The sequence below is a fragment of the Coregonus lavaretus genome (genome assembly GCF_964263955.1).
Source record: "Coregonus lavaretus genome assembly, chromosome: 28".
Lineage (NCBI taxonomy): Eukaryota > Metazoa > Chordata > Actinopteri > Salmoniformes > Salmonidae > Coregonus > Coregonus lavaretus.
In genome coordinates, this window is record NC_140015.1 from 11,921,554 (window position 1) to 11,949,514 (window position 27,961).

At 44.9% G+C, this 27,961-nt stretch overlaps 1 protein-coding gene across 2 annotated transcripts; it reads right to left on the reverse strand.

Moving 5' to 3' along the window:
• Positions 1–120: 120 nt before the first annotated feature.
• Positions 121–26,726, reverse strand: LOC311103406 (ATP-citrate synthase-like). Of its 2 annotated transcripts, XM_084144973.1 has the most exons (28): positions 26,483–26,726; positions 20,875–21,054; positions 18,905–19,027; positions 16,827–16,889; positions 16,245–16,435; positions 14,937–15,016; positions 13,952–14,082; positions 9,736–9,854; positions 8,905–9,103; positions 8,680–8,797; positions 8,356–8,510; positions 6,231–6,324; positions 5,715–5,744; positions 4,873–5,014; positions 4,518–4,686; positions 4,328–4,432; positions 4,039–4,235; positions 3,874–3,955; positions 3,550–3,660; positions 3,258–3,385; positions 3,034–3,127; positions 2,658–2,812; positions 2,372–2,522; positions 2,063–2,206; positions 1,856–1,969; positions 1,688–1,770; positions 1,446–1,522; positions 121–1,293 (listed from the first exon to the last, which is right to left on the reverse strand). In XM_084144973.1, exons 2-28 carry the CDS (start codon positions 21,031–21,033, stop codon positions 1,199–1,201), a joined length of 3,309 nt encoding a protein of 1,102 aa, XP_084001099.1. In that variant the 5' UTR covers positions 21,034–21,054; positions 26,483–26,726; the 3' UTR covers positions 121–1,198. The 2 variants fall into 2 exon arrangements, with proteins under 2 accessions (XP_084001099.1, XP_084001100.1); XM_084144974.1 differs by lacking the exon at positions 5,715–5,744 and having other exon boundaries at positions 26,483–26,565.
• Between the last annotated feature and the right edge of the window lie 1,235 nt (positions 26,727–27,961).

The window sequence follows — 27,961 nt, forward strand, 5'->3', positions numbered from 1 at the left end:
TATTTTTAAACCAATGACTTAATAAACTGATGGATGGAGCATGACACAGTGAAACAATTAAATGCTGATTATATACCACATTACTTTTATGATCCGCAACACTGGAAGAACCAGACAGAGTTGTGTTCCAATAGGTCATCTTTAATATACTCAGTCACACCGTTCTGAAAATATATTACAACCCATCTCTACAGAGGCACGTTCAGTTCACATCACATTAGGTCAAACAAAGTTTTAAAATTGTGATGACATGACAACACAAATAGTACAGACAGATACATCTTTCGAGAAATAGCCGGTCACAATGGATCTGGTCTAGCTAGTAACATTCAGATAAATAATGCTGCATTCTATGGTCCCTTTGCCATCCTGGGCACCGTCCTGGTTGGGACACAGGAAGAGCTTTTCTCTGTATTACAGCCCAATGTTCTTGGTCAGCGGCATATCTTACGGTTTAAACACAACCGCTTCATGGGCATTTACAGTACATCAAAAATGCTGATACTATCTATTACATTCTTATTACATTTATTTAGTCCGCTGTTAATACATCTATACATAAATAAAGCATATGATTTTAATATGGCACCGACACGCTCAAGAAAGAGAATTGAACAGCGACACACAGGAACAGTCTGTTATACACAGACACATGCTTGGTTTACGGAGAGAGATGATAGTGGGAGATACAGTCTCAACGTACTTCACTGTAGTCATAGGAGTAGTATAGTAGTAGTAGTAATAGCAGTAGTATTGGCAGTAAACAGGAAGACAATCATCTGTATCCCTAGAGGTAATCTTGGGAAGAGTTGAATTGGATGAATTGCATTCCCCAAACTATAGGGTTAAGGGTCAATCAATGAATGAGGCTCATTTCTCATTCTCTGCAGCTTGCTTGGTCTCTCTAGACACCCTGTCTGAATGCGGCTTCACAGTTTTGCAGGCCTTGCTATTATTAACGGGGTTGCAGCATGTTTGATCAGCTAACTGATAAAAAAAAAACTAAAACTGTATTAATTTTAAAAGGGTTGTCCTTATTACTGTTGCAAAGCCACATCAATAATAATATCAGTCCCCATTTTTTTCTCTCCCACCACTTGGGGCTGACAGAACACAGTACAGGTGGGGGTGGAGGTTAGGGTGCGGTGGTGGGGTAACTGGTTGGGTATGGGGGGGGTCCATGGCCTGGTTTCCATGGTTACATGGACATGTGTTCGGGGAGAACGTAGGATATGTCGTCCCACGGGTGACGGTACAGACCCTGTTTCAGCCTCTTCTGATCCAGGTAGTGTCCTGAGGGAGAAGTAGAACTATAGCTTTAGGTATGGTTCCAATTTTATCAATATCATATTCCGTATCCCCTGATCCTTACACCACAGCCCCTTCCCATGACCATTTCTAGGGGTCAAACTCATCAGGGTCATGACCCCTGACCCCCGACTTACCGATGAAGCCCATGCTCCGCCCCAGGACAAAGATTCCATTCAGCGCTCCGATCTCCACAAACTCATCAGCCTCGTCCCTGGGGGGGGGGACAAACATCAGGGGGCAATGGTGAGTTAATGCAACACTGAATGTAGGCTAAGGACAACAAAAGGGAAAGCCGGCTGACCCAGACACAGTAGTATAGTTGCAATGTACAGAATGTAATTGACTGGAGTTTAATAGCATTAGCTAGCTAGCCTACCGTGTAAATCCACCACAGTTCCTGAGCAGGTCCACAAATGCTACTCCAATGAAACCGTCCACATTCAAGATCAGGTTGGGTTTCTGAAACCGCAGCAGAGACATGGTTTAGAACAGATGATCCCAGTAGGGTGATAAAGGCTGCAGGAGAGGATGACAGGGTTACTACCTTGGCTGTGGTGATCTTCTCTACATCCATTGCGTAGTCCAACAGCTGGGTGGAGGGGAAGGTCTTCTTCACAAAGTCCTTTAGGATCTGCACCCGCATGTCTGGGTTGTTGATCTGAAAACACAGACACACACACAAAGTACTTGCACAGTGAAAAACATGAAGGACACATGGCATCCAAAAAGGAGACACAGGGACAGTGCTCACCGACTTGACCCTGTGTCCGATGCCCATGATCAGGTTGCCCTCCTTCTTCATCTTATTGACAAACTCCATTGGCAGCATGCCGCTGTCAAACGCCTTGCTGAACTGCTTGGCTGCAGCGTCCAGGGCCCCTCCGAACCGGTCCCCCTGGAAATCACACACACAGAAAGAAACTCTCAAATAGGAGACACACTTCGACTACAAAAGCTCAATTAATTATTTATTTAAACAGAGGCATTGTCTTCAGAAGAGGCTCCTCTGCTGGTTTGAGTGGGTCTAAGTATGTAGAGGTTGACTTGACTACGGTCTTACGATGGTGAGCAGGCCAGAGGTGAGGCAGGAGATAAGGTCTTTGCCAGCGCGGGCACAGACGATGGTGTTGTGGGCACCAGACACGGCAGGACCATGGTCAGCAGTCACCATCAGACACATCTCAATGAACTTGGAAGCATAACTGGGCAGCCTTGGGGCAAGGAGGAGGCAGGACACAGAGACATAGAATTGTAATTGAATTCAATTATGATAGAGTATGTTTAATGTTTTATGTGAACAGTATTTGTATTATTATTATTGAGCGTTTTGGGGGATAGCAGCGTACCTCCTCTGGAACCAGAGCAGTCCCAGGGTTCCTCCCATGCCCATCTCTGACTTGAACACCTCAGTGATGGGCATTCCAGCATAGATAAGCTCCTGGCCCCTCTCATCACAGATACTGGTCATAAAGGAGGCTGGCTTACGGATCAGACCCAACTCCTACAGCACAGATGGTTAGAGAGAGGGGGAGAGAGAGAGAGTCACCGTACCCTCCTATTGCTCTCCATCTGTTTCAGTTTAACACAGTCTGATGCGGTTCGGTGAAGTTTGCCTTATATGGAAGCTGATAGCATTGTCCAGAGCCAATAAGAGATCCTGATTCACCGTTAACTCACAGGGGACATGTGCCAGCATGGCACTGACTGGTTTGCATTACTCACCCGGGCCCAGGAGTAGTCCATTGGCACTGTGGGAGGGGGCACCTCCATAGCTGGAACGATGACTCCTTTGCCAACGAGGTCGTCATACACTGATCTGTACATGAGGATGGGAAAGTTCAATTTCACGACAGTGCTTTTGTATGTTTACTAAACAGTCAATTTTATGTTGTGGCTTGGATGTAATGTTTTTCTAATCATATCATTGTGTGATTTTCTGCACTGACTTGATGACATCTCCCAGCTCGTCAAAGCTCTTAGGTACAAAGGCTCCGGCCTCCTTCAGAGCCAGGTTCTTGGCCACGGCTGTCTCTGAGGCCTGGTTGGCACACGCTCCAGCATGACCAAACTGGACCTACAGGTGACAGACTGGGTCAGCATATCATAGGAAACAGTCACAAACCCCATAACCAGACCCCTTTCTCACAGTATGCCTGCCCTGCAAGTCTCTGTGATATCAATCCAATGACCTTTAACCCCCCCCCCCCCAAAACTCTTCACGCTGCCCATCACACTCACCTCTGAGGAGAACATGGTGGCACAGGTCCCGATGCACCAGCTCACCACAGGCTTGGTGATCCTGCCTGACTTGATGCCCTGGCAGATCTTATACTCCTCTGTGCCGCCAATCTAGAAGGGAGACCAACAGTGCTTTTAAAAGACAGTCCACACTCACATTTGCAGAGGCGAGCATCCAAGCATGGAATTAGTCTGGTCATAAATGTCGATGTTAATTAGCTATGCTTGATGAAAAGAAATGGATTGCGTTAAAAGGATAAGCTTTCTTTTTCTATGGGCCATTTGCAGCAGTGATGTAGATGTGTGTGTCTTTCAGATCCTCACCTCTCCCAGCATTACGATCATCTCTACCCCTGGGGTGTCCTGGTACCTCAGCACATGGTCTGTGTAGATTGAGCCTGGGTATCTAATGAAAAAATAAGCATGAATTATACACACACATCAGTAATCTTATCCACCCCATTCACACACACACAGCCACTCTCTTACCTGTCTCCTCCGATTGCCACTCCCTCGTAGACTCCGTCGGTGGTGCGGGAGATGATGTTGTTGAGCTCGTTGGACATGCCTCCAGAGCGGGACACGTAGGCCACACTGCCTGGACGGTACAGCTTAGAGGCCAGGATGTTATCCAGCATGCCCCCTGTGTTCCCGATCTTAAAACAGCCAGGCTTGATCCCTCCAACCTGGACACACAGTTAGATAAGACACTCTTCTCTACACCTTTAAAGCAGACCTCACATACTGTAAGTGAGGGGGTAGAGTAGGAGGGGCCTACCGTTGCCGGGCCGATGATAGTGATACCCTTCTCGTCCGCCCTCTTAATGATCTTCCTGGTCTGGGCTTCAGGGATGCCCTCGGCTATGATGGCAATGGTGTGGATCTGGAGAGGTGGGGAAATGAAGCATTACAGTCGGTCAGATCTACTGCGCTCTCACCATTATGGATGGCATGGAGGCGCTACCAACCTGTGGGTACTGCATGGTCTCCATGGTGCTGTCGAAGGCAGAGCGGAGCGAGGCGAAGTTAATGAGCACGTCCACCTCCGGGTGTTTCTTCATGGCGTCGCCCATGTTCTTATAGACAGGCAACAGGATCTCCTTATGGCCCCAGTAGAACTTCTGCTTGTGGTCCCCACTGGAACACACAGACAGTCACAAAGTTTGGCATCGACAGACAAACCAGACAAATAGATAAGCACACGCACGGTATTGACCATAAATATGCTTGTTATTTTCAACACCTCTTAGTGGTCTCGGGTTAGTTAGTGGTATACAGGAAACAGGAAGTAGAGAGACAGGAAGTAAAGAAAGAGACACCTACGTGAAAGGGTAGAGCATGGCAGACACAGAGGGCTCATCCCTGGAGCAGGTGTAGTCAAAGTCCAGCATGCCCTGCACGGCCCGCGTCTGCATGCCCCACACGATGGACTTGGTCTGCTTGCTGAAGAGGGTTGACGCCTTGACTGCAGGGACAGGAACACACAGGGGACAAGGAAGAGAGAGGGAAAGGAGGAAAGATGGAGGGAGAAAGATGGAAGGGAAGGTTAACTACAAAATACAAAGTCACTCAGACAATGAACAGAGGTTTGGCATGCACACGCACTTACGTAGAGGGAGAAAAAAATAGCTTGATCTCCTTACTACCGCACCAGCAGAGAAAGGGCTTTTAACTCACTACAGAGAGGTATGAGCTTTAAAGAAGTCATATCCTACTCTGCTAAGAGGTGTGATAGACCAGGGCACACAACATCAACAGAACAGACACACGGCAGGGTAAACAGTTACTAGACAGTGAAGGAACCAAACACTGACAGCCAGCCGCTGACTGAGACACAACCCACAGGAAACCACAGGGGTTAGTGAGACAGAAACTGAACCCACAACCATCCAAAACAACATGTTATCACTGTATATTTCTGGATGTCAGATATTCCCCTCTAAGGACTACAAATGTGATCAGAAATTTAGTTGTCTATACGTCAATATTGTCCTAGTTGTTCCCATGTCACCCTTAGAACACCATAGAAATAGAAGCTACTTCTAGCATGAGAGAGGAGAGGACAGGAGCACACGGCCCAGCTCGAGGGCTTCACAGGGGGGCTAGGAGGAGAGCCATGTCCCAGGCCCACCCTAGTCCGTCTGTCTGACAGGGGAGTGTCCTACCTCCTGGACTGTCTGACGACGCCTGTCGCTCTGTGGCGCCACGACAATAACAAAAACAGAAACAATATAATCAATGTTATTACATTCAGAATGTGCGTAGATAATACCCTCCAAAAGGGAAAGCTTTTCACAACAGATGCTGGGCTGATGTGGGCTGTGAGACCCCTAATGGCCACTAGGGGGAGCGGTGACACAGAAACTCACATTTTATGAGAGCAGGGGCTCTCAAGGAAGCCTCTTGCTCCCAGGGTTGGGGTCAATTCCATTTCAATTCTAGTCAAATCAGAAAATAAACAAAATTCCAATTCTACATTTTCTTAATTAAAAAGCATTGAAGAGAATTGTAATTTTAGTGTACTTCCTGAATTGACTGGAATTTAAATTGAATTGACCCCAACCCTGCTTGCTACACTGCATTACAGCAAACGTGGCAAGACTTTTACATAACTACCTGAGAAGCATCATTCTTACATTTCACATGTTTGTATGTGTGTGTGGTCTCATTGAGGAGCTCACCTGGAAGGGCCCCTGACTTGGCCTTCTTGGAAGGCGAGGCCCCGGGACCAGCCTTGTTCTCAGAGAAGGAGGCTGTCCTGCTGGAGGCTGGGGTCTGGAGAGGACAGAGGAGAGAGAAGAGAGGGAAGACAGGAGAGAGGAGAAGAGGTGTAACATTCTGTTGAAGAGCTTAATCATGTTAACTCCAGCCCTGATGCACACATGCCTTCATAGAATAGCCTCGATTTTAATGACTTGCCTAAAAACGGTCATGTTTTATTTGTAACAGCGCCACATTACCTGCATAGAGAGAGAGAGCCAGAGAGTAGCATGGTGCAAGCTTTACAATGAGGCCTTGTTTGATAAACCTGCAGTGATGCCAGCTGCACAGTCGGGCCCTGTGTACAGACTATGTCTATGGCACAGTGGACTCGTGTGTTGAACTTTCTTTGAAAACAATCTACATGGTGGGACCCACATTTTAAATTCATTCAAATTCATTAAACGACATTCAGTTGTTGCATAGTGGAGCTGTGTTTAGAATGAGATGGGTGCATTCCCCAGGAAGCCCAATCGGCACTTTTGCGAAACTGTGCATGTGTATTTGCTGCTTTCATATTATTTCCCCCATATTTTTTCCCTGACATCATCCATCATCAAATGGATGTAGATCGGCCCCCTACCCTTAACACACACATGACCACAGACACATCTCTCTGAAAGCCCCGGTGCAGCACATTCTTCGTCTCGGGCTGGCAAACCGTGCCAATATATCCTCCAAACACCGGCTTCGAGGGCATTATCACTTTTATACAACGGGTTACCAACATATTCAAATAATGATTGACATCTTTCATTAAAAGCTTTATTTTGATTAATCTATTCATACTATTTCATCCTTCCACAATATATAGTCCCGACACAAATCTAGGGTTGCTAGAGGCGACCCAGTCATTAAGTATTTTTGTTCTGTTTCTATGACTGTAAATTAGCCGTAGTTGGCTGGCCAGTCGTTCGTTCTAAATGTTCCATTGCCATACTGGCTGGAAACGTTCTTATCCCTTGCTTGCTAGCTAGCCAACTACGGCTAACGTACAGTCATGTCAAAAAGTGCAGCCAGAATAACAGCAAAGTAGCTTTTGTTTAAGCTGTTTTCTAGTGACATTTATTTGGATACATCCATAACAATGAGCTAATGAGGTGCGATTTCGCCTGGCATAGAAAATGTGCTCACTCGTCAGGACACTGTTGTTCAGAGGAGCTAGCCAACAACACAGCTACAGTAACACAATCACTTCAAACGGAAGCTGGAAAGACTGCAAATTAGCCGCGTTTCCTTTTACCTTTTTTCAATGGACATTTCTTTGTATATATCCATAAAAATTATGCCAGCTGATTCATGATTTCAACTGGCTGAGAAACGCTGCCTGCCTGTCCGTCTCGTCCTGACTCGTTTATTACTATGAGACAGCAGGAGATCGAATTTGAATATTGAGACAGACAGCAAGGTCTATACAAATCTCCACTGTTGAAAACGAAATGTTAGTCTAAAAGATATGTGAGATAATGTCTAGATGCTTTTTTATAGTGGAGATCAAGTTTATAACTGGGCTGATGAGACAGTGGATTGCGCAGTCAGATGGAACAGAGTAAATAGGCATGTTAACATCATAGATTTAGCCGTGGAAACTTGTGGAATAGACACCGGCTGGAATGCGGTTTTAACCAATCAGCATTCAGGATTAGACCCACCCGTTGTATAAATGCAAATAAATGATGACTGCTCATTGGTCAGAATAATCAGATCAGATTGTGATGTCATGCTGTGGGACAAAAACTCCATCCCACCTGAACAGGCTGAAATTCCAGGCATTTTTGTTCTCCAAAATCTCTTACATTAAAAGGGCTTATCATTTTCAAAATGTCAGAGTATTATTTTGACCTCAGTGTGGAAATAATTTTTTTTAAACAGCAAAATCACATTTTTGACTGCACTGCCCCTTTATCTTTATATGTTTTACTACTAAACTTAGAAATGTGCTGTTTTCACATATGTAGACACTGGTATGGTGCTGGAGATAATGAATATGCGGTTGAAAAGTGGTGGAATTGCCCTTTAACTAACTACAGGCCAAGTGTAACCTACCGATGAACTGGCACTGGAGTTGAGCAGGAAGTTGGCGGTGTGGGCGGCGACGGGAGGCTCTTTGGGTATTGGTCGGTGGCCCAGCGCCATGCCGACAATGGCAGTCATGTGAGTCTCTGTGCCGAAGACATGGATGGGGATGCCAGTAGTCTTACCTGTGGAAACATGGCACACACACAGTGAATGTCTTCAGAAGGTCGAGTGTGTCAATCAAAGCTAAAAATAGCATTGGCTTGACCTTTTATCACAGAGGAAATTAGGAGAAATACAAGACCATGAGCATCTCTTGCAAAAGGCACTTTTATCTATTGTGGTGCTACTCACCCACTTCGCCCATGACCCTGAGGCCTTCCTGGTAGTTGGGGCCCCCACGGCGGACAAATATGGTGATCTCATGCTCCTTTATGGGGCCCTGGTAGTCCCTGATGGCCCTGACAATGCCCTGGAACAGAGACGAGAGGATCTCAGAGTAGCCTAACCCTATGGGAAACTAAATCACAATTGCTTCAGACATTGTGTTCAGCTCTGTGGATCAATTTTGATATCTACCTTAAATGTGGCTGCAACGTTAGTGAAGTTTGCAATGCTTCCTCCGATGATCAGGACTTTTCCGTCGGGGTGTTTCTCGCGGGTCATCAGGGACAGGATGGTCTTGGCATAGTCATAGGTCTGCTGTTCGCTGGGCGCTCCTGAATACTCCCCGTAATTGGCCAGCTCGTCAACCCCGCCCAGGTCACAGATGGTGTCACTGTGTAGGAGGGATCCCATTTGATAAAACACACAACCACAGGGGTGCACAGACAATACACACACACAATCACCTCAACGAAACATCTACAGTATACTGTATATTCAGCCTAGTAGTGCATTGCCATTGTGAAAGTTTAATTATATCAACCAACAGGCTCTCTCTCCCAGTCTGTAAACACTGTTAAAAGAATCTGTACAAACAGACACTACTCCAATCCACAGAAGCATTCAGTCACAGCAGGTGTGTGTGTACGTTACGCCTCATGCCCCTGACAGATGGAACTCTCCCCATTCCTCCAGACTCTCGTTAAGATGGCATCGTTAGAGGATCTCATTTAGCTCTCTGCTGAACGAGCAGCAGCGTCTGGTCTGGTTCCGGCTGCGCCATCATTCTGATTGTTGCATCACTAGCTGGTGCACTCTCCTAATGCTAAACCCAATTACAACCAAGGTAGCGTAGCTTAGGAGCCAGCCAGAAACTAAGCTAACAGGGCCATTAGCAACACCCCAATGTAAGAATATGGGAGTATACACAGAAACTCCAAACATGTTCTTAGTAACATTGTTTGGCATGCTGAGAGTGGTGAAGACCCATGGCTGAAATTGAGACATTGTGATTGGTGACTCTACCTGTAGACGACGGAAGCCCCTCCTCCTGCCACCATGGTCCAGATTCTTCCGCGGGGGTTGAGCAGGGTGAGTTTGAGACTGGCACCACTCTTGGCATCCAGGTCTGCAATATAGGCCTCCTGCAAGAGCCAAAGGGAAGGTCAGCTGAAGGTTTTTCATATGGGGGGCCAGTATGAAAAATGTATGCACTCACTAACTGTAAGTCGCTCTGGATAAGAGCGTCTGCTAAATTACTAAAATGTAAATGTAAAATGTAGTGGTTGTGGTTTCCTGATTGCAGCAGTAATCAGACCTTTCAAACTCATTTGACCCTGGTTCAACGACAGACGATAAACATGCATTAACATTGATACATCTTTAGTAGCCCAGGTCCACACCTTCAAATATCACTATTTCTCCGCAGATTAAAACAGCCTGCTGCCAATCAGAGCTGGTTGTTTGTGACAGCGAGGGACACAGCTGGGGACCCACCCAATCAAAGGCCCCCGCTGTTCCTGTGGCTCCACCCCAGACTGACAGCAGCCCAATTAAACGGGCCCGTAAGGTGCCTACAGCACCCAGATAGACCCTCTGTCTCAGATCAGCCAGAACCACACACACACACACAGAGACCCATTAACCATACTGTCAAAAACAACTATCAAAACAAAAGCCAATTAAATCAACAATAAAAAAGACAAAAACACTGGTCTAACATTTTAAATCTAGACTAGGCCATAGAAATGGAGACAGATGACAGAATATCTAAGCATATAATTATAACATCTAATCAGGTCACTACATCCCTGTTGTCCCTGTAGCCCTACACCCTGACGACCGTCGCTACTGGGGTGTGCTATGGTATCGCCATGGAGATAAGGTACTAACTCAGTAATCAGAGTCAAGGCTGATTAATCTCTGTTCTAGTCACTGCCCCAGTCCCTTTCCTGATCAACATCCCTCTCCATAGCTGGGACAGCCAGAGGACTCATAAAATAGTCATGTGTCGTTCAATAAACAGGAAAGAACTGAAACCTTTATCACTGTGCATCTAGTCATCAAAAAATAAAAAATAATGAGGAAACAGATCTACAGTTGAAGTCGGAAGTTTACATACACATTTTTCAACCACTCCACAAATATCTTGTTAACAAACTATAGTTTTGGCAAGTCGGTTAGGACATCTACTTTGTGCATGACACAAGTAATTTTTCCAACAATTGTTTACAGACAGATTATTTCACTTATAATTCACTGTATCACAATTCCAGTGGGTCAGAAGTTTACATACACTAAGTTGGCTTTAGAAGCTTCTGATAGGCTAATTGACATCATTTGAATCAATTGGAGGTGTACCTGTGGATGTATTTCAAGGCCTACCTTCAAACCCAGTGCCTCTTTGCTTGACATCATGGGAAAATCAAAAGAAAACAGCCAAAACCTCAGAAAAATAATTGTAGACCTCCACAAGTCTGGTTCATCCTTGGGAGCAATTTCCAAACGCCTGAAGGTACCACATTCATCTGTACAAACAATAGTACGCAAGTATAAACACCATGGGACCACGCAGCCGTCATACCGCTCAGGAAGGAGACGCGTTCTGTCTCCTAGAGATGAACGTACTTTGGTGCGAAAAGTGCAAATCAATCCCAGAACAACAGCAAAGGACCTTGTGATGATGCTGGAGGAAACAGGTACAAAAGTGTCTATATCCATAGTAAAACGAGTCCTATATCAACATAACCTGAAAGGCCACTCAGCAAGGAAGAAGCCACTACTCCAAAACCACCATAAAAAAGCCAGACTACGGTTTGCAACTGCACATGGGGACAAAGATCGTAATTTTTGGAGAAATGTCCTCTGGTCTGATGAAACAAAAATAGACCTGTTTGGCCATAATGACCATAGTTATGTTTGGAGGAAAAAGGGGGTTGCTTGCAAGCCGAAGAACACCATCCCAACCGTGAAGCACAGGGGTGGCAGCATCATGCTGTGGGGGTGCTTTGCTGCAGGAGGGACTAGTGCACGTCACAAAATAGATCGCATAATGAGGAAGGAAAATTATGTGGATATATTGAAGCAACATCTCAAGACATCAGTCAGGAAGTTAAAGCTTGGTCGCAAATGGGTCTTCCAAATGGACAATGACCCCAAGCATACGTCCAAAGTTGTGGCAAAATGGCTTAAGGACAACAAAGTCAAGGTATTGGAGTGGCCATCACAAAGCCCTGACCTCAATCCTACAGAAAATGTGTGGGCAGAACTGAAAAAGCGTGTGCGAGTTAGGTGTCCCCCAGCGCTCAGTTCTAGGCCCTCTTCTATTCTGTCTATACACCAAGTCACTTGGCTCTGTCATATCCTCACATGGTCTCTCCTATCATTGCTACGCAGACGACACACAATTAATTTTCTCCTTTCCCCCTTCTGATAACCAGGTGGCGAATCGCATCTCTGCATGTCTGGCAGACATATCAGTGTGGATGTCGGATCACCACCTCAAGCTGAACCTCGGCAAGACGGAGCTGCTCTTCCTCCCGGGGAAGGACTGCCCGCTCCATGATCTCGCCATCACGGTTGACAACTCCATTGTGTCCTCCTCCCAAAGTGCAAAGAACCTTGGCGTGACCCTGGACAACACCCTGTCGTTCTCCGCTAACATCAAAGCGGTGACCCGATCCTGCAGATCCATGCTCTACAACATTTGCAGAGTACGACCCTACCTTACACAGAAAGCGGCACAGGTCCTAATCCAGGCACTTGTCATCTCCCGTCTGGATTACTGCAACTCGCTGTTGGCTGGGCTCCCTGCCTGTGCCATTAAACCCCTACAACTTAGCCAGAACGCTGCAGCCCGTCTGGTGTTCTACCTTCCCAAGTTCTCTCATGTCACCCCGCTCCTCCGCACACTCCACTGACTTCCAGTTGAAGCTCGCATCTACTACAAAACCATGGTGCTTGCCTACGTAGCTGTGAGGGGAACGGCACCTCCTTACCTTCAGGCTCTGATCAGACCCTACACCCAAACGAGGGCACTACGTTCATCCACCTCTGGCCTGCTAGCCCCCCTACCTCTACGGAAGCACAGTTCCCGCTCAGCCCAGTCAAAGCTATTCGCTGCTCTGGCACCCCAATGGTGGAACAAGCTCCCCCACGACGCCAGGACAGCGGAGTCACTGACCACCTTCCGGAGACACTTGAAACCCTACCTCTTTAAGGAATACCTGGAATAGTATAACAGTAATCCTTCTACACCCCCCCATAAAAAAAGTGTGGTTGTCCCACTGGCTATCCTAAATTGAATGCACCAATTTGTAAGTCGCTCTGGATAAGAGCGTCTGCTAAATGACTTAAATGTAAATGTAAGGAGGCCTACAAACCTGACTCAGTTACACCAGCTCTGTCAGGAGGAATGGGCCAAAATTCACCCAACTTATTGTGGGAAGCTTATGGAAGGCTACACAAAACATTTGACCCAAGTTAAACAATTTAAAGGCAATGCTACCAAATACTAATTGAGTGTATGTAAACTTCTGACCCACTGGGAATGTGATGAAAGAAATAAAAGCTGAAATAAATCACTCTACTATTATTCTGACATTTCACATTCTTAAAATAAAGTGGTGATCCTACCTGACCTAACACAGGGAAATATTTACTAGGATTAAATGTCAGGAATTGTGAAAAACTGAGTTTAAATGTATTTGGCTAAGGTGTATGTAAACTTCAGACAAACTGTAGTATGTACATCTGGGATTTTTATGCTGATTAATTTAGGTGGAGGCTTATTTGAAAATATATGTAAAGTCTTTACCAGGGTTGGGGTCAATTCCATTTAAATTCTGAAGTACACTGAAATTCAAATTCTCTGCCATGATTTCAATTAGGAAAATGTTTAATTGGATTTACTTTCTGAATTGACTGGAATTGACCCCAACCCTGGTCTTTACATGATACACAATTACTTGTAAAGCGAATCTATAAAAATATGTTATTTACATTTCAGTCATTTAGCAGACGCTCTTATCCAGAGTGACTTACAGTTAGTGAGTGCATACATTTTCATACTGGTCCCCCGTGGGAAACGAACCCACAACCTTGGCGTTGCAAGCGCAATGCTCTACCAACTGAGCTACAGGGGGTTATGACTTCCTTGGAGCTGCCCTTATCCTTCTAGTTCCTTCAATGTAACAAAATGGACATAGCAGCCTCTGGCTAGCAGTCATGTGATTGTCCACACCTCAGGGTAGGCCTCCCTGCCAAAGGGTGGAGGGAACTCCACGTCGCCCCACTTGGCCTTACAGAGGTAGTCAGCCGTGGCATCGATCTTAGCCGCCATGTCCAGCACAAACACGCCATCCTTCGTGACCACTGGGAGAAAGAGAGAAAGAGAGAGAAAGAGAGAAAGAGAGAGACGACATTGAAGGCAAATAGAAGCATGTTAACCCGGGGTTAAATACAGGAAGGCAAAGAGCCACATCCTCTTATTGATATTCACTTGGCTTCTTCCACTGATTGAATCAGAGGACTGCTCTCCATCTGTACCTCACTGCTTCCATCCTACTTAAGTGGATTTGTTCTGAGTCAGGTATGGTTGGAAACGGCACAGTTTTATTTAGATAAACACTGTTACACTGTGTGTGTTCGTTCGTGTAGTTTCCACAGAAACCTGCTCGTCTCCGGCGGTGCCACAGTGGGGGTGATCTCTAAAATAGAACACAGGGGAAATGAGAGAGGACCATGTCCGCCCCCAGGGGGCGTCCTAACCTCCCTAGTCCCTACTCTCTCTGCAGGAGGGAGAGATTGGGGAGGCAGGGGGTGTGGGGGAGATATCAAAGCAGGAGGGGAGGTCTCAGCAGCCCCAATCCTCTCCCCACCACAGGAACAGCTGCCACGGGGCATATAACCTGGTACTGATGACCAATTAAACCCTGATAAACACACTGCAGTCATCAAACAGCAGGAACATGAATTATTGAACCAGTTCCCCCCTCAGAATTAGAATGTTGTAATGAACTTCTGCTCCTCTATATGTTTTACCACAAGGAATTGTTTTTAGATTCCATTTGATCTTTATTTCTCCTCAAACTTCTTAATTCTATGACAAAATGATGAGGCTGTGAGTGTATGTCTGGATTAGGGAGTTGTTCAGAGCATCATGTTTAGGCTGTGGTAGGAGGTTGGTAGGAGTGTTGGTTGTGGTAGGATTGTATGACAGGACCTACCCAGTGGGTTGATCTCTAGGTAGGTGAAGTACAGGTCTTCATACAGGTTGAAGAGACCAACAATGAAGCTGGCCAGAACCCTGCAGGAAGAAACAACCAGACAACAGGTTAAACTGTTTTATAGCTACACCTTAACCTTTCAACTTTCCCTAAAATACAGACAGCCCCTTTATCTTCTTTATTATGTGCAGGGCTGCCAACTGAATGTTCATTCTAATGTCCCTTAGTGATAGCACTGTCCTTTTGAACAGTGAGTCACACGCTTTATATAGCATTAAATCCATAAAAACAAGTGGCAACATTAATAAGGAAGAAGTGAGGGAAAGAGGGAGGGGTGGAGGGAGTGTTGGAGGAGGAACCAGCTCTTTTCCACAGCACTTCTAAATTAGCTGGTAAGCCTCGTTACAATGAAGGAAAAATCTAATTTACTTGCGCCTCCTCCTGTCAAAACAGAAGGGTAAAGGGAGGAGGAAGGGGGGCTGTGGTGGGGGCAGTATTTCTTCCTCTCTCCCTGCCTGCCTGTCTGTCAGCTGTGCAGGCAGCTCTGTGGCCTTGTGACCACGTCAGTCTTCTGTCTGTCAGGAGGGCTACTCTAGCTACCAGGAGAACACTGGCCTCAGGGAGTGAGGGGGTCAGGCCCGACGCATCACACCCACAGTGACTAAGCTCCTCTCCCACTGAGAGGTTCTGATGGGGCTACCGCTCCGGTCCTAGATCCAAAGGAGGGAAGAGGGTGAGGGGGGGGGTGAACAGTGCAGAGCCGTCTTCCTCAATGTCAGCCAAGACCGTGGTGAGCCTAGCCAGGCCCTGCCTGCCATCACAGAGAGCTGTTTCGAACGAAGGGAGGGGGGAGTTGGGTGGGTCACTGTATCATACCCATCAAAATAAACGTCAGGCTCCAGGAACGTGGTCAGAATAAGGCTAAGAGGGGATGAAAGGAGGGGGTGATCGAAGAAAGGCGAGCTCGTAGCGGAGGGAGTTTATCATTTGTCTAATGGAACTCACCCCCCTCCTCCTTCTCCCTCCAGCTTTACTGCATCATCACAGAGTACCTCGCCATTCGCTTTCCCCTCTCTGTGTTTTGTATTGTGTGGTGCTGCCATTGCTTGCCAGCCAGCTTTAGTTTTGCGCAACAGCACGTTCTTTCTCTAACCCTCCACTTCTCTACCTCAGAATGAATGAGGTGTTCTCTCCCACAAATATACCCTCTTTTAATCTAGTATCTTGTTATTTTAGCGTGCAAATGATCTCTCTTACGAAGTAGAAATCAGTTTTTTAAATGAATGCAGTATGTCTCGCGCCACTCACGCTTTTTTGTCTGCAGCGACATGGGTCAGGAGCTGTTTCTTCACTGCGTCTTCAGTCAGCTTCTCATCCACTCCTACCAGCAACTTACTGGCCTTAGCGTCCACGTCGCCCACGTCTACCCCTCCTTCATGGTGGAACAACACGTAGTCTCCCTCCCGTGTGGCGTAGATACACACATAGAACTCCTCTTCCTGAGGGATAGGGATACACACACACAGGTCAGTTATAGACAACCAGAGACTTGTATGTCATAGAAGCCATTTTGTTCAAGGGATAATTCACTCTAAAACTATCTTCATCACAGTTTTTGCTCTGTACTTAAAGTGCTCAATCTTGAAAACTTGACTGCTGACATGCATCATTGTTTGGGATGGCATTAACAGTTGACTAATGAAGAAAATACTAAAATATATTTATTTAGTGAACTATCCCTTTAAAGCCACTCCTTGAGATTTGACATACTGTTTAGTGAAGGTGCAGTACCTCACACTACTCATGAATGATATTCAAGTAAGTTGGAAAACCTGTTGGGCTGCAGTCCTCGGAGGTAGCTAGACTAGAGAAATCACACTGATAGTTTACCTGCTTGTGGGCTACAAATGGCTCGATGAGGAAGTTCTTCAGGATCCCCTTTGCTTTTCCCACCTGAGAAAGACATACAGCACTTATTTAGAAGCTCAAACACACATTGTGTTGAGGAGAAATAGAGAACTTATGGAGCAAAAAGGCTGCATTTAATTTGGCAAAATCATCATGAATTCCCATGGGAGACTACAGTGCTATAATGACTATTTCTCTGAGCAGCTGAAGTGAGCCAGCTGTAGCGAGTGGAGGATCCATAATAATGCAGCAATGCACTTGTTTACGGGTATGCCCTCAGGACTGATAGAGGGAGAGAAGCAGAGAGAGAGAAAAGGAGATAGGGAGGCTATAAAAAGCAGAGGAGAGCAGTATGAATTAACACAACTCAAGGCCACAAAGTGAACACAAAGTTCAAATAATCAGGCCATGGGACAAGAAAGTGTAGTTGGGATAAAGGAGGCCCAAACTGACAGAGGATGACGTCCACACAGAGCAGTAGTCTAGTATAGTCCTAAGTGACTTCAACATGCGAGCTCATTTAGCTGGCTGTCACACTGCCTGTGTTAAAACAACCAGGGAGAGCAGTCAGCCGACAGAAAAAAAGGAGGGAGAAAGAGAGGTTGACATTTCCGAGAGACGGAATAAAGGAGGGACGATGAGGGGAGAAAAGAGGCCGTCTGATTAAAGATGGGCTGAGGCCAATTTAGACAGAAATGATCTCCCTACTGATTCTCTCACTGCTACCTAGAGAACGAGGGAGGAGGAGAGAGACGAAAAGGTTGGAGGAATGTATTGAGTAAGGATCTCAAAAAAGTAGGAAGGTGAAACATGATTGAAGTTTTACACAAACTTAAAAGTAGTGACCAAAAGGGGTCAATTCAATTGATATGATACATAACAACCCCTGACATGTTCACACCCATTTGCCTGGAAACACATGAACTATCCTGGTTACACCCTATCACTAAGGGAAGCTATGGCGTCAAAGAGTGGGGGAAATAGCCAGGCAGGGAGTCATCTTTGGTAGGCTGAGGATTTACAGAAAAAGTAGAAAAAGTAGAGAGAGAACAAAAAGTCGAGCTGACAGACTAAATTGTTCACAGTGACTGAACTCTGCTCACCTCTTCTCTCTAGTCCAGACACATAAATACACCATTTCAGAATGCCATTCACTCACACAACTAACACATACTGTAGACCTCAAACTGTAGTATAATACCCAGTACCACCCTCTGTAATCTCAATATCCAGCTACTGCACAAGCACACCAACTATCCCATATACAGCAACCCACACATCTAAACAATGAAAATACACAACATATTGTGAAATATGTTCTATAACTGTAACAAGTTATCCAGATTCTAAATTGACAGCAACATCTGTTCAAGCCAGTCAAAATAAAACGCTTCATCCAGATAGACACTATCTTAAACCTGTGAATTAATTTGTTAATATTTATGTTCTCGAGCAGCAACTGACGTTTTCATCTAAAATGTCTGGCCAGTGATATATCCAGCAGCCAACAGTTGCCTACCTCTAACGCAAGCACGCACACACATGCGCACACACGCTCCCTCTCTTAGCCCATGGTTTATGAAGCACACAAACGTCTATGTGGCACACAGAGTGATGGATCTACTGTAGCGTGCTCGGCTTCCACCGAAACATGTTTACTCACTGGCAGGACTCTCCGTTTCGGCTGACTGGCCTGATTGACTACCACCTGACAGAGAGCTCATTAGCAATCTGTGCAGCTCTGGAGGCAAAGTTAAACATACATCAAAACAAACACTTAACTTGGATGGGTAATACTAGTGGGCATGGGAAAGAGGGGATAAAGACAGAAATATCAGAAAAGAGAGGGCAGAGTGGAAACAAATGTTCTGTTAGAGACAGAGTAAACAGTGAAAGAGTGAAAGAGATCACTACAGTGCAGACTGAAGAGCCTAGGGGGAGATGGGTTTCAATGTGCATGACCAGGAATGGGCCTGAACCTAGCTGTAGGTACTGTATTTTGGAAGATCCACTTCAGGATGACTTAGTGTGTGTGTGTGTGTGTGTGGGCAATGACTTACCATGGTCTCTCTCATGAGGCGGGTCTTCAGCCACTCTTGGACACCTTTCAGGTCCAGGTTGACACCTACCAGTCCCAGCTTCCCCCGCCGCTTGATCAGCTGGTCTGGCTTCACTACCAGCCGCTAGGGAACAGACAACATGATCGAACTGTTAGCATCACAACACCAGGATAATGACATAAGTGACTGTGATTTAGTGATCATCCTTAGACTAGACTACCCTTGACAGGATATAGTAGTTGACCTCACATTAACACATTGCTAATTTGTTGTTTATGATAAGAGTTTATATGCTGACGATTAAATTTACGGTGTGGCACAAATGGGCGAGTTCACTTCAGGTACCATTACACATTTAAAATTCCTCAGCATTTTAAGCCCATCTTGATTAGAATTATATCTGTAGATCAGGAGGTACGTTTCCTGGTCCTCCCCTCCCTCAAATCAAAGTTTATTGGTTGCGTACACAGATTTGCAGATGTTGTCGCAAGTGCAGCAAAATGCTTGTGTTTCTAGCTCCAGCAGTGCAGTAACACACACATAATCCAAAAAGTAAAAAGAAAGAAATATCAGGACGAGTCTGGAATTTATATATATATATATATATATATATATATATATACATACACACACACACACACAATTGAAACGCATTCCAGGTGACTACCTCATTAAGCTGGTTGAGAGAATGCCAAGAGTGTGCAATGCTGCCATCAAGGCAAAGGGTGGCTATTTGAAGAATCTCAAATATAAAATATATTTTGATTTTTTTAACACTTTCTTGTTTACTACATGACTCCATATGTGTTATTTCATTGTTTTGATGTCTTCACTATTATTCTACAATGCAAAAAATAGTACAAATAAAGAAAAAACCCTTGAATGAGTAGGTGTGTCCAAACTTTTGACTGGTAGTGTAGGACAGCAGTCTCTAAGGTGCAGGGTAGAGTACCGGGTGGTAGCCGGCTAGTAACAGTGACTACGGTAGTGGTGACTGTTCAACAGTCTGTTGGCCTGGAGATAGAAGCTGCTTATCAGTCTCTCGGTCCCTCCTTCCATTCCTCCGTCCTACCCCCTCCCCCTGGCTGCTACCTCTCTGGGGTCAATCAGAGATGGAGAGAGAAGTGACTTCTGAGACTGGAGCCATTATCATCTGGAGTGCTGCCAGCAAAACCAGGCAGAGAGGGGTGAAAGTTAATGTAATTTCCTAATCAATCCCGTCACATCGCTTCACGTGTATCTGGGCCTACACCTGCCCTCCTCTATCCTTCTCCTCATCCTCCACCCTTCCATACCTCACTGCATCCGACTTCCTGATAAAGCACTAAAACAGCCTCCCAGCTGAGTGAGTGAGTGAGTGAGCGAGAGAGCGAGAGAGATTTTACCCTGGGAGATGAGTCATACTGCAATTCTATTAGCCCCCTCTGTCCCAGACTCCTCCTCCATCCTCCATCTCTGAGGGAATTATGACTGCTCTTAAAGAGAGTGTCTCCTCCCGTTGTGGATGTCACTTGTTGTTCCTCTTGATACATTCCAATGGCGATGCGGACGTTCATTCTCCTCTACATTGACTTTGCTTAGTTTCCGTTTTGCAGCCAGAAGAGTGGCTGGAGTGAAGATGGGCCTGCTAGCTAGGACGTTAGGGTCCTAACGGGACTCTACTCTTCCATTAGCCTAAGTGATTGTGTCTGCAACAAAATGGATCATTTGACGCAGGCTGCAGTCAGGGAAGGTGGCTATTGTGATAGTTATGGAGCCAGATTTATGACTATGATGTGGCCAAACTGAATCTACTGACTGCAATGTAATATAATCCTTGTCATCATTATGAAGAAATTGTTGATGTCTGAAAAGACAGTTATGCCATTGACCATTGGTGATTGAATGACATAAAAGCTGCTGTTAAGATATAGGTACTAGGTGGTTATTGGGTTCTAAAATGGGCCTTCGGTGGGTCAGTTATTCCTTACCTCAGTGAGCAGCCAGGGGTGGTCCTGTGCCAGCCGGTCAAAGTCGGTCTCAGTCGTCACGTTGGCATAGCGGAACCTGTTCTGGACAGCTGCAGATGTACAGATGTACTTATAGAGGAACTCCTTCCCTGTCTGCTCCGAGATGGCTTTGGCCGACATGGTAGAGCAGAAAACAGTGGTCTGAGAGGAGAGAGAGACAGATCGAGAGAGAGATTAGGTCAACCCGATCATAATCATAAGTGCATACCATTTTTTGCATTTACATTTTAGTCATTTAGCAGAAGCTCTTATCCAGAGCGACTTACAGTTAGTGAGTGCATACATTTTCATACTGGCCCCCCGTGGGAAACGAACCCACAACCCTGGCGTTGCAAGCGCCATGCTCTATAAACTGAGCTACAGGGGACTACAGTACAGGGTGACTAGCTTAAGTATAAGATATTCTAGTTATGTTCCCAAATATGATACATCAGAGAGGATAGACCTTTAACACCAGCAGCCTCTTACATGATAATGATGGTATATAGTGAGCTATTTATTTACACACAAACTGCAGATCAGAAGTCTCTATCTACTTTGTAGGATCTGCCCAGTCATCTCTTCAGTTTGCTATCCTTTATTGGCCCAGCTAAAAATACCCTGTCCAGGCAGGCAGTGATGCTGAGGCTAAGTTGATTAGCCCAGGTCTAGGACCTGCACTCTAATGGAGTAATGGGCCCTCACCTGGCTGCCACGAAAACAATCAGATGAATCCTGAGACAGACACACAGCTTTAAATCACCAGAGACAGCACAGATAGTGGCCTGGAGTTTGTGTAGAGGACAACAGCCAGACAAACACACACACACACACCACACACACCACACACCACACAGAGAATACTCTCAATCATTCAGACGATAAAACAACCTTCAGAGAGGCTGATGCATAGCTTTCTCAAACAAACACAGAGAAACAGTCACCCACACATATAAACACACCTTGAACCTACTGATATTGAATAAAGGGTGTAGTCACTGTTTGTAGTGCTTGGAATAAACCTGAAGGAGAGGACTTTCTACTATGACCTACACATTATGAGACATGCCAGTGTCAGAAGTGCAGTCTCATACACAAACAGGATACGGCTGATGGCCAGATTGTCAGCCTACTATGATGTCATCGTCACGTGTATAAGCCCTGTAATGAAAAATGTATGCACTCACTAACTGTAAGTCGCTCTGGATAAGAGCGTCTGCTAAATGACTAATATGTTAAATGTAATGGGTGAAGGGTCGTCCTGGTATGACCTAGTGACCCGGAACTCCATACTAGGGATATTCCCAAGAGACTATCAAGGCAGCTGTCAGCACACATATATAAAAATTCAGCAAGGAGATATTCAGAGGGGGGTCAGGACAAAGGATTTGATCATTCTTAAATTAACATTTAATTATTGGGAAAACGCTCAAGTTTGAGGGGGAAATTTGCACATAGAATTTGAGCAAAAACACCAGAACCCAATAGGATGTTTATATCTAATTTTGTTTTACTTTCATGGTAAAGACAAGGGTTGTGACCCTTCCTGGCATCCTCCTGCTGGTTTAAATGAAGCCATATGCTAAATGGGACAAACTCACAGTTTCTAATGCTTCAGCCTAGTCTACTGGGACCATTTCAGTCAGTCAAGCTAGAAAGGCCTTAACCACTCACTATGTTGCCTCTGCAACAGAACATTAAATATATTTGGATTTGAAAATTAAATATTCATTAACTGATAAAGAAATGAGTGGACATTATACAGCAGAATGTGGTACTTGGATGTCCAGACTCACAGTACCAAATGTGACCAACCCCCATCCTCCACCACACCACCTGCCCCCTCTTCATCCCCCGGCCCCCTCTTTCCTTCCCCAAGCACATTGTTGCAATTCTTTTGTTATTGATCTGGCCTTGGTTTCCTGCTACACTCACTTAGGCAGAGCTTTATTTTACATTTTTAGTCATTTAGCAGACGCTCTTATCCAGAGCGACTTACAGTTAGTGAGTGCATACATTTTTTTTGTTATTTTTCATACTGGCCCCCAGTGGGAAACGAACTCACAACCCTGGCGTCGCAAGCACCATGCTCTACCAACTGAGCTACATCCCTGCCGGCCATTCCCCTACCCTGGACGACTCTGGGCCAATTGTGTGCCGCCCCATGGGTCTCCCAGTCGCGGTCGGCTACGACAGAGCTTTTCATTGCTTTTACCACAGACCAGATGGATGTCAATATAATATAATATAATATAATAATAAGCCATTTAGCAGACGCTTTTATCCAAAGCGACTTACAGTCAAGCGTGCATACATTTTTGTGTATGGGTGGTCCCGGGGATCGAACCCATTACCCTGGCGTTACAAGCGCCGTGCTCTACCAGCTGAGCTACAGCTACAGCTCAATGATGAGAAATGTGTCCTATTACTGTGCTGATACAAACCCACTCAGTCTCTAGTCTCCGTAATATCACTACTAAGAAATTGACAATAAAACAGCTAGTGACCCTTAAGTATTATTGCAGTGATGGAGCACCCAGCCAACTGGCTCACTGTGTGCTTCATTAGATAAAGAGCCCTGTGGCCTCCCGAGTAGCGCAGCAGACTAAGGCACTGCATCGCAGTGTTGCGGCGTCACTACAGCCTGGGGTTTGATCCCAGGCTGTGTCACAATTGGCCATGACCGGGAGTCTCATAGGGCGGCGCACAATTGGCCCAGCTTCGTCCGGGTTAGGGGAAGGTTTGGCCGGGGTGGCTTTCCTTGGCTCATCGTGCTCTAGCAACTCCCTAAGTCACTATAGCTCTGGTCCGAGGCCAATATAACACAGGAGAGGAGGAGACAGACCCACTACAGTATACAGTGGGGAGAACAAGTATTTGATACACTGCCAATTTTGCAGGTTTTCCTACTTACAAAGCATGTAGAGGTCTGTAATTTTTATCATAGGTAAACTTCAACTGTGAGAGACGGAATCTAAAACAAAAATCCAGAAAATCACATTGTATGATTTTTAAGTAATTAATTTTCATTTTATTGCATGACATAAGTATTTGATCACCTACCAACCAGTAAGAATTCCGGCTCTCACAGACCTGTTAGTTTTTCTTAAAGAAGCCCTCCTGTTCTCCACTCATTACCTGTATTAACTGCACTTGTTTGAACTCGTTACCTGTATAAAAGACACCTGTCCACACACTCAATCAAACAGACTCCAACCTCTCCACAATGGCCAAGACCAGAGAGCTGTGTAAGGACATCAGGGATAAAATTGTAGACCTGCACAAGGCTGGGATGGGCTACAGGACAATAGGCAAGCAGCTTGGTGAGAAGGCAACAACTGTTGGCGCAATTATTAGAAAATGGAAGAAGTTCAAGAAGACGGTCAATCACCCTCGGTCTGGGGCTCCATGCAAGATCTCACCTCGTGGGGCATCAATGATCATGAGGAAGGTGAGGGACCAGCCCAGAACTACATGGTAGGACCTGGTCAATGACCTGAAGAGAGCTGGGACCACAGTCTCAAAGAAAACCATTAGTAACACACTACGCCGTCATGGATTAAAATCCTGCAGTGCACGCAAGGTCCCCCTGCTCAAGCCAGCGCATGTCCAGGCCCGTCTGAAGTTTGCCAATGACCATCTGGATGATCCAGAGGAGGAATGGGAGAAGGTCATGTGGTCTGATGAGACAAAAATATAGCTTTTTGGTCTAAACTCCACTCGCCGTGTTTGGAGGAAGAAGAAAGATGAGTACAACCCCAAGAACACCATCCCAACCGTGAAGCATGGAGGTGGAAACATCATTCTTTGGGGATGCTTTTCTGCAAAGGGGACAGGACGACTGCACCGTATTGAGGGGAGGATGGATGGATGGGGCCATGTATCGCGAGATCTTGGCCAACAACCTCCTTCCCTCAGTAAGAGCATTGAAGATGGGTCGTGGCTGGGTCATCCAGCATGACAACGACCCAAAACACACAGCCAGGGCAACTAAGGAGTGGCTCCGTAAGAAGCATCTCAAGGTCCTGGAGTGGCCTAGCCAGTCTCCAGACCTGAACCCAATAGAAAATCTTTGGAGGGAGCTGAAAGTCCGTATTGCCCAGCGACAGCCCCGAAACCTGAAGGATCTGGAGAAGGTCTGTATGGAGGAGTGGGCCAAAATCCCTGCTGCAGTGTGTGCAAACCTGGTCAAGACCTACAGGAAACATATGATCTCTGTAATTGCAAACAAAGGTTTCTGTACCAAATATTAAGTTCTGCTTTTCTGATGTATCAAATACTTATGTCATGCAAGAAAATGCAAATTAATTACTTAAAAATCATACAATGTGATTTTCTGGATTTTTGTTTTAGATTCCGTCTCTCACAGTTGAAGTGTACCTATGATAAAAATTACAGACCTCTACATGCTTTGTAAGTAGGAAAACCTGCAAAATTGGCAGTGTATCAAATACTTGTTCTCCCCACTGTATGTCTATTTCCTCTCTGCTAGCGGCTTGTCAGTGCTTTGAAATATCACCCCTTCTCACCAACATAAATGATCCAGCACGGATAACATTGATCAAGAGCAGTTGAAGCGCAACACTTGTAGACTGCTATATGAGGCACACAAACACACACTGATGAAGGCACACACACCAGTGTGTGTGATATGCATATCACACACACTTATCAAAACCACTGACAGCGGAAACATAGGCATCTTCTCATCTGAAAATCTGATAAATTCTGTTTCTGTGAAAAGCACTGTGCAAAGCATCTTCACTCTTTTTCACAGCACTGAAGTCAGAATGCAATTAACCTTAACCTGGCCTGGTCCCCTTCACCACCAGATGACCTTCCCTTCTACTACAACAGCACCAAAACATCTGCACCTGGGTCTGACAGGTCGAAATGACAAAAATACTTTAGTGCTTCAAAAATTTAAAGAAGCATCTTTCTGCCTGCTAGAGAAGATATCTGTCTGGACTAATGGACTTGGGGAAAGCAAGGAAGTGGTTTTAAAAAAGCAAGAGCTGTGTTTTGAGAGTGGACTAATAATGCATGATTTGTGTCAATTAAGATATTCTCAATTAGTCGGATTCCAAGTTTATTAAAATGCATGATCACTTGAACATTCTGACTTAAAGAAAACCTAGTCAAAGACATGCCATGATTAATTCATTATGATTTCCATTCAACCAGAATTAAATAGGTCAAAATGATAACATGGCAATAAATAAATACATTAAGGGCAATACGGAAATGTTCAAAACAAATAAACATACTTTTAGACCAGCCACACAGCCCATGAGTCGACACTTTTAAAAATAAACTATAGTAAGCTAAGCCGTGGCCACAATGATTCTTTCATAATGTCATCATTCTTTATGAGTTCAAGACTGGTACTGTTGATTGACCAGTTCAACTCGTCCTGTCTCTCTCTTTCTTTTCCTCACTCAGTGTCTCAGTGTCACACACACACACAATGGTATTTGTGTTAGCTTTTTTTTACTTACTGCGCATGTTACACTACTTTATGTAACTTTCAAGTCAGATTTCAATTACTCCTTGCAATCTGTAAACATCAATATAGATATATTTATCTTACCTTTATAGCTTGAGAATTGTGGAAAAGATCTCCCAGGTTCTGTTGAGAAGATTTGGATCGTTTCGGTTGTGAAACGATAACAGCCGGCAATTCTAGGAAAGGGACGGTTTGGACAAAGACACTGGGAACTGCTCCTTCTTCTATCTGTGGTTTGGCTGTCGGCGTGGACCACTGACCGCACTTCTGGGTTCTCCTCAGTTTTCTCCCCTCTTCCTATCTGACGATAGACTTGCCTGATATCCCTGCTCTCCAATTGGGTCACACCACCCCATGGTCTATGTTGCTTCATAACGCTCACGCCCACCTCTCGTTGAAAGAAACGACTACCCTATTCAACTGTAGGACACTGATTGGCTGGCGTTGTCTTTTTAACATATTGTAGCCAATCAGAACGGAATCACATGATCGTGCATAATGATCATGCATAAAAGACAGTAAACATGTCTCCCTTTTTCAATTAGACTAAAAGTTAATAATATGGCAGTGAAATCAAGTCCATCTATATGAAGGTTATTTATATTTTGCCGTTGCCCTTGGCCTTGACCATATAGATAAATACATAAACGTGTAGACAATTATTCCCCAAAGGCATTTTCATTCAGTAACCTTCAAATACATTGTACAAACTGCAGTATTGAGCTTTTTTACCCCTGATCCAACATATTTTTATTTGTGTAAATCCCAAACTATTTGTTTGATTAATCAGGATACCATTTTGTTCGTTTATTTTGTTCTAGTAATATTTGAAAGGGGGCGGTGCCTTATGCACCTCAGGGTTTTTTTGGGCTCCGTGCAATAAGAGATCCTTGGGACGTCCCTACCAATGATGCATATAAACCAAAAAATGGTTCGCTGATGCTGTCTTTGGCCATTGAGGGGCTTTGAAGCCGCCGGTCGGCCATATTGGCACTCCCCAGTAGGAGCAGTTCTCCATAGGAATACATTTACATTTACATTTACATTTACGTCATTTAGCAGACGCTCTTATCCAGAGCGACTTACAAATAGAATAAATGAAATTCTATTTCAATTAAATATTTCAAGGAAAAAATTAGCATGTATTTAATTATTTTGTTGTTGTTGTAGTGGGAACAGTAACATTAGTCATCCCCCCAAAAAAATACTTTAAGGAAAATGTTTTCATATATTTATTAATTTTAATTTGTATGTTTAGCTCACATAAAATAATTTTAAAAGTATACATTAAGGTGTATGTACTATAATAAATGTGGCAAAAACGAGTGTAGACATTCATAAATGCATTTTATAGCTTCTAAAATATATATTATTTTACAACGGTGGGGGTGCCAAGATGGAGGCAAGGAGGCTTCAACACAGCGCCCCAATTAGTCATCTAGTATATATATATAAACCCATTGAAGTTGAATTTGAAAATGGTTAAGGGTTATGGTTTAGGTAAGGGGTTAATGTTAGGGTTTAGGGTAGAGAAAGTCAGAAGGTTCCCGGATAGCACTGACC

Bases quoted from the DNA above. Each gene is read 5' to 3' on its own strand.
- LOC311103406 (XM_084144973.1), bottom strand. From the start codon at position 21,033: ATGTCGGCCAAAGCCATCTCGGAGCAGACAGGGAAGGAGTTCCTCTAT. The intron at 15,017-16,244 runs GTGAGTGGCGCG...TTCTTCCTGCAG, and splicing joins GTCGCTGCAGACAAAAAAGC to GGTTCTGGCCAGCTTCATTG. The intron at 6,325-8,355 runs GTAGGTTACACT...TGTCCTCTCCAG, and splicing joins ACTCCAGTGCCAGTTCATCG to ACCCCAGCCTCCAGCAGGAC.